The 7504-nt window shown below is 39.0% G+C and overlaps 1 protein-coding gene across 1 annotated transcript; it reads right to left on the reverse strand.

The window, feature by feature from the left end:
- Window positions 1-206: 206 nt before the first annotated feature.
- ZNF22 (zinc finger protein 22) lies at window positions 207-2451 on the reverse strand. The gene is made up of 2 exons (XM_049790741.1): window positions 2375-2451; window positions 207-2211 (listed from the first exon to the last, which is right to left on the reverse strand). The coding sequence occupies exon 2, from the start codon at window positions 2121-2123 to the stop codon at window positions 1443-1445; it is 681 nt and encodes a 226-aa protein (XP_049646698.1). The 5' UTR covers window positions 2124-2211; window positions 2375-2451; the 3' UTR covers window positions 207-1442.
- Between the last annotated feature and the right edge of the window lie 5053 nt (window positions 2452-7504).

A 7504-nucleotide genomic window follows, 5' to 3' on the forward strand; every position in this document is an offset into this window, starting at 1 on the left:
CTCTTAGTACAAAGTAATTGGCTATAAGATATAATTTACTAAGCAAAGATCAAATCCTTTAAAAATATAAGAAGGATCACCATTCTCACAAAATTTTGTGGATAACCTTTTGGATTAAACATGGCAATAAGGCCATATCCTAATACCATAGGGGTTAAGAAGAGACAAAGTTCAAATCTGAGGACATAAACAGACAAAACAAGTGATTTTTCCAAGTTATTTTATGTTCCGTAAATCAGGTTTTCAGGAGTACAATAAAGGCAAGGAAATGCGAAAAAGCTTATTTTTAATTTTTACAGAAAACTGTTACTGATACAGCAGAAAATGGTATGATTACAGAGGGTACAAACTCGGAAGAATGTTAGTACTCAACATAAACTAAAATGGGAGCTAAAAGCTAACCAAAATGTCTGACATACGGCATTATTCTGATTGAAATTAAGAAGCATGTTTGCTAGACTTGGTTAAGAATTCTTATAATTCAGAACAATAAACTAAGATTTCAAAGAATCAACAATGCATCGACACTTGATTTAAGTGATTTCACTGCTGACAAACAAAATAGTAAGTTAGCAGGTTTATCTGAAAGTCTCAAAAGGAAAGGAAGGTAAGAAATTCATAATGAACAAGTTGAGGTTATTCTGGTAAAAGGTAAAACGTAACTTATTCATATAGATCTAAAAATGTTAGCTCATTGGTCAAAGCACATTGGAATGCTAAAAGAATTAAAAGGAAAGGATGAAACATAAATCTATGCAAACTTCTGGAAAATAAGTGCCCCAAATCCACACTACCATAAGGAGCAAGTTTAAAAGAAATACTTGCAGTATAATTCTTACTTTGGCTTCTAGAGTATCGCTTACTAGGGAATTTGGTGAAAGAAACAAGAAGGGAATGCTATTTCTTCTGGTAATACGTTCTATAAACAAAACTAAGGAGAAAAGTATCCTATTAACAGGTTCTGTGAACATGAGTACATCTTAATATAGAGAATCTCAAGTCACTATAAAACTAATGGCTCATGTACTATAGTACTTGGCAAAGATAAAAAATACCTTTGTTTAAGTGCTCCATATTAATGGAAATTATTTTAATTATATCTTCCACAGAAAATCCTAAAACAACAAAAAATTGTTAGAATTTCTGCACTCAAACATATGTCATTAACACAATTGTTTTTGAATGAGGCAATGAGCAATTTCATCTGAGGTGGAGGGGAATCATATACTTTCAAAATGTATTTTCATTTGTTGTATTCCATGTTACAGAAAAAGAAGTAAGGAATGCTGAAGTCCTGTTGCTTTTTTCAGCTCAGTCATTAAACTCTCAATATTTCCATGCTAGAAAAGATTAAGGTGTTTATGTGATCTATTTTAAAGTTTTACCAGTTTTAAAATAGAGCTGTTTTTATTTTTTCTTTAAAGAGGGAAGAAATAGTGCTCTTAGCGCAGACGAGACACCGTTTTTCTTCCTTTAGCAGTCTTCCAAGATACTAAGTGAGTCTTTGCCCTAATATTTTTCCGACTTTTGAGAGGCTTCTCTTCTTCGTGTACCTTCATGTGCTGCCGAAGATGAGAGCTCTGACTGAAGCATTTGCCACATTCAGTACACTGGTATGGTTTCTCTCCTGTGTGGGTTCTCTGATGCTGAATAAGGTGAGAACTCTGGCTGAAACATCTGCCACACTCATCACACTGATAGGGTTTTTCCCCAGTATGAATTCTTTGGTGCTGAATAAGATTTGAACTTTGCTTAAAACTTTCTCCACATTCATCACATTTATAGGGCTTTTCCCCAGTATGGATCCTACGATGCTGAATGAGATTAGAACTTTGAAAAAAACTTTTCCCACAATCAGCACATTTATGAGCTTTCTTTCCAGTATGAATCTTCTGGTGTTGAAAAAGAGTGGAGCTCTGACTGAAACTCTTTTCACATTCAAGACATTTATAGGGCTTCTCATCCCTATTTCTTCTCAATTTACTCAAGCTTGAGTCAAATCGAACAGTCACTCCCCATTTTTGCCGCTGCTTGCGGCCTTTTTTTGTTTTGCACTGGTTGTCATAAGCTTTTCCTTGACTTGAATTCCGGGAAATACTTCCCTTAGATTTTCCTAATTTCATGGTGAAGTATCAAATGTATTTTTGAGCATCTACTTTGTTCTGAATCAATGAATTGTTCACTTCCTCGAGTTACACAACTATAAATTTTCTGTGTGGAGAAACAAAAATTATAGATGATTTGTTATTCAACCTTTTACCACTTCCCCAAATACCAAAACTGCCTACTACATAAATTAGAAATTTAATCAAGTGCCAATGAACAGATGAGTCGATAAAGCAACTATGATACATATATACAAAGGAATACTTACTTGACTTTAAGATGACATCAAGCAATGTTGCTGCTATTAGATGGATCTGGAGAGTATCCTGCTGAGTGAAATTAGTCTGGAGAGAGAAAGAAAGAAATGCCCAAAGGCAACATAAATCAAGAACGATCTTCAGTAGGAAGCTTACTACATAGAAGGGATATAGGCTGGGGACACTGGGACAATGGGGGAGAGAAGCAAACACTAGTGCAGGGGTGGCGAACAAGTTTGACACAAAGAGCCAAAATTTTAAACTGAGAGCCTGAGAGCCACACCACGCAGTGACCTGCCAAAACAGACAAACAGTCACACAAAAGCATATAATTTTAACAGTAATATATTAAACACATATTGCATTTTGCTATTTTGAGTGAGGGGAAAAATCCTGCAATGATGGTGAGGATGTGCTGCGTCCTCCACACTAAGAACTAACGGCAAGATGTGACCCAACATGTGACACATGGGTTCCGCCCCTCGCTGGCCTGTGCAGCTGTTTCCTAGGGATGGGAGACGGGATGACGCAGCCTGAGGGCGGGACTCCGTGCCCGAGAGCGCTCGTCAGAGGTCCCTCTTCAGAAGCAGTAGAACAAAATCCAAACTTGGCAAAGAGCCATAGTATACAAAATAATGATAAGAGGCAAAGAGCTGCATTCATTTTGGCTGGGAGCTGCATACGGCTCGAGAGCCATGTGTTCGCCACCCCTGCACTAGTGGAAGGCATGGCACTAGAATGTTTTATGTATAATATTCTAGCAATAACAATCCTACTACTAAGTTTTGTAAACCACATGACTAAATTAAATATTTTTAAAGATTCAATACCTATTAAAAAAAAGATAACCTAAAGGGAAAATACTTGCAAAGTAATTTCAAATTTACTAACTTGAGTTTAAATTTCACAAATATAATCAACTTAAATGAAATTGCCCTTAGGAGTTTTGTCTGAAAAATGTCTGAAGTGTAATGTGAAATATACATTTTTATAAGTAAACAAATATCTATTTTTAAAGGATTAAAATGGCACTAGAAGAAATAACTAACGAACAATAAAATCTTGGTTAACACACTATCTTAAGTTTTAATAATCACACATTACACTTCTACTTACTTAATGGTGACTATAAAGTCCAAATCAGAAGTGACAAATCAAAGTATTTTGTCAATTATTTATCCTAATTCAAAGTATTTTGTCAATTATTTATCCTAATTTGTTTAGCCATTCTATTTCCACAGCAAATAAAAAAAAAACTCTCCTTAATTGTAAAATAAATTGTTTTAAAAGTAGGAATTATAAATACAAGGTCGCCTCCCACCCTGAGCATGTGTCATGTGGACCCAAAGACTCCATGTGATTGGACAGCAACTGTCCAACCCAGAATCCCAGATCCCAGATGTGGAACAGACAGGTCCCAGCAACAGCACCAGGAACCAAACTCCTCCTTGGGAAACTCTCAATCCCAACTGGCACCAACATGCACCAGTTTTAACATGACATCCTGACATGAGGAAACAGCAACAACTTGAGCTAAGGGAGAGCTGCCCTATCTCATCACCTAACAGTATGGTATGATGCAAGCAGGAGACATGTTATCCTTTGCCCTAAGCAAAAACCAAAATTGCTAGCTACAGAAGACTGACTTTGATAAACATGGTTTGGACAGAACCTATCAAGGGACTGATGAGGAAGTTCCTAGCCTAGGCCTCGACCTAGGATTCATACAAAAGCCAAGATCTCTAATTCCAGAGGTCTGACTTTGACAACTGAGCAGAACTTCTGGAACCATGCTGAAAGACTATACGCTAGGCTTTGTCTTAGAATCTGAACAAAAACCAAGACCACTAATTACATAAGACTGATTACAACAACAGTGATGGAACAAAACTCCTAGAACAGTAAAGAAAAACTCTCCTACCCTTCACCCTATGACCTACGAAAATAACAAGATCTCCAGCTACAGAGGCGGGATGTCATCACCCACATCTGAGTGGAAAGTTTTTGGTACCATAAAAAGATCTTGTGGTGTGTAAATGAGTGAGTATAAAGCCTGTAGTTGTTCCCATAGTACGCTTCATGGGCGGAAAAACCCTGTATCTCTTAGGCCAAGGGAATTTCTGTTCTAATTTCCCCAATATTTACTGTGTCTATGCAAAAAACAAAAAAGAAGAAGAAACACAACACTTTCTTAAGAAGTTGCTGGTCTGTTTTTTTTTTTTTTTCGTAGCTGATGGTATTGGTTTTTGGTTTATTTTTTAATTTTTTTGTTCTTTTGTTGTTACTCCCTTATTGTTTTTTGTTTTTGTTTTGTTTTGTCTTGTTTTGTTTCTTTTTCTTCTTTTCCCTTTCTTCTTCTAAATGGATATTTATAACACCTAGATGGACTCCTCCTAGTTTTTTTTCTTCTCCCATATCTTTTCTTATATTTCCAATAGAACCAAATTACTGGAATCACCATGATCAGCCTCATAATTTGAGTGCCATAAATGGATGGTACCAAGACCAGACAGTTGTATGTTCATTTGGTGAAAATTAAAATGATCAGACTTGAATACCAAATCCAAAGTCAATGACAATAGAATCAATACCCAATCTACAACAAGTTGTACAAATGGGAAACAGTTGCACTAGCATTACTGGGGAGAAGGTAAAGGAGGGAGATATGGGATGCATGCTGGGAACAGGGGTGGAGGGAAGACAACACTGTTGGAGGGAATGCCCCTCACTCATTGTCATTATGTGCCTTAAATATTACTGTGAAAGATTTGTAATTCACCACAATAAAAATTTAAAAAAGGGGCTGGAGAGATAGCATGGAGGTAAGGCATTTGCCTTTCATGCAGGAGGTCATCGGTTTGAATCTCGGCGCCCCATATGGTCCCCCGTGCCTGCCAGGAGCAATTTCTGAGCCTGGAGCCAGGAATAACCCCTGAGCACTGCCGGGTGTGACCCAAAAAACAAAAAAATAATAAAAATAAAAATAAAAAAAAGGAATTATAAAAAGTGAGCGGTATGTTTGAGTCTACTCTAACAGTGTACGAGAAAAACATCATTACAGAGATTATAAGTATTTATTATCCTAGAAAAACTTCAATAACTATTTGCTTTTGAAAAAAATTTAAAAATTACTGGATAGCAGAGGAAAGTTAAGTATAATGTAGTAGGTAAAACACAAGAAAGAAAACGGGTTTCTTTAACTTAACAGGTACAAATAGAATGTAACTTTAAAGATACATAAATAACACAAAATTAAAAATATTTTCTCCTGGGGCCGGAGAGATAGCATGGAGGTAAGGTGTTTGCCTTTCATGCAGAAGGAGGGTGGTTCGAATCCCATAGGGTCCCCTATGCGTGCCAGGGGCGATTTCTGAGCATAGAGCCAGGAATAACCCTTGAGCACTGCTGGGTGTGACCCAAACCAAAAAAAAAAAAAAACAAAAACAAAATAAAAAGTATTTTCTCCTATAATGCTTTAAAAATTTATTATCTATCAATAAGTTAGAAACTCCAAATAGAAGACAATGAGGGATAAAACTCTGATGGCAAAAGTTAGAAAGCTACTAAAAGATTTTTCAACAGCTTTCATCAGTTAAGACAGAACAGAATTCCTACTCAGTCTGCTTACAAGTTTAAAAAAAAAAATGAAAACCCAAACTTGTTCAACTTGTCTTTCCTTCTTCCGACCGTAGACTGCAACTTCAGGGCTGTTAAGGCTGAGGGCTCTATCTAAATATTTAATAAACATAATATCTGCTATTAATACACTAAGCAAAACATATAACCTAAACGTCAGAACACCGCTCTTTCCTTAAATTCAGAACAAGTTTACAGAACATCTACAACAAAGGAGAAGCCTAACACGTGTTTGAGAGCTGATCTTCAAAAATCAGCCATACTGAGACCCTTGTTCTACTTAAGCCAGATCTGGTAGGAGCAGAGTGCAATCTAAACAGTATAGATGGAAGAATCTTTCTAACAATTTATGTGTTTGCTTTGGGAGGGGAGGTACACAGGGCTAGGATGCTCAGGAGTTATTTATTATTTCTGACTTTGCAATCAGGAAATCACTCCAGGCGGTGCAGGAGCTGGAACACAAGTGGGCATGTGCATGCAAGGCTAGCATCTCCAGCTCCTGTGCCTTAATTTTTCAATTGCACATTACTAAGGTGCAGAAGCTTTCTGAAATTTTCGACACTTTTATGCCAAGGAACGGCAGACACACCGCGATCACGGCTTTTGCCACGTTCCTGCAAGAGAACTAATGCGATGTGGCCACATCTGCTTCAGACAAAACCCTGCAGTCCTGGGCAGTACGCGGGGAATCTGCAGAGCAGCTGGGCAAAGGGGAAGCTGCAATCAAAGAGTGAAGGCTGAGTGAAGGAGAGGCCCCAAATGACCTACCTCCAAGGGTCAGGATTTGCAAAGAGTGGGTCCTTTGTGCCACGCCAGTGGCCACGTCAAAGATGCAGAGCCTCTAACCCGGGGCTTTCTTTGGGGGATTCAGAGGCCTTCAAGAGCCTCTTCCCCAAAAACCAGCCCGATCGCTCCTTTGCAATACCGCCCGCAGCTGCCTCCGAACCGAGTCCTGGGCCCGCTCCCGTTGCACCACCAGCTTAAGCCCCTGCGGCCCGCTAGGCCGACTCACCGCAGGGATGCACTCAGGGACGGCTCCTCCCGCGCTTAGACTGGCTCGCTGGGCCCCTCTCTAGCCGCCGGAAGCAGGAGCCGCGCCGTTTACAGGCGTTGCCGCAGCCTCTCTAGGAGTGCGGAGGAGCGGCCCTCTATGGTCCTGGGCCCACCGGAAAGAAGAAAGAGGAAGTCTAGGTTTCCTCTGCTTAAGGTTCTTCCCGCCACTCTGCTGCCTCCCCGCCTCCAGCTCCTCCATGTCTTGGAAAGATGCCTGGCTTTTCCTGCTGCAGCGGAGGAAAGACCCTGCTCTGGTCCTGCTGCTTGTGTGAGGGAGGGTTTGTGAGCTTGCTCCTCCTGAGATTTTTTTTTTTGTTTCTGGAGAGGAACTTTGGGGAAGACTATGTTTTTGTTTTTGTTTTTGTTTTTGACAATATCAGTTTATTACTTGTCAAGTTTCAAGGTATACTTGTGATATACAGGAGCAAAATAAAATGACTCCCAGTTAAAAC

This window comes from Suncus etruscus, chromosome 17 (genome assembly GCF_024139225.1).
Source record: "Suncus etruscus isolate mSunEtr1 chromosome 17, mSunEtr1.pri.cur, whole genome shotgun sequence".
Classification (NCBI taxonomy): Eukaryota; Metazoa; Chordata; class Mammalia; order Eulipotyphla; family Soricidae; genus Suncus; species Suncus etruscus.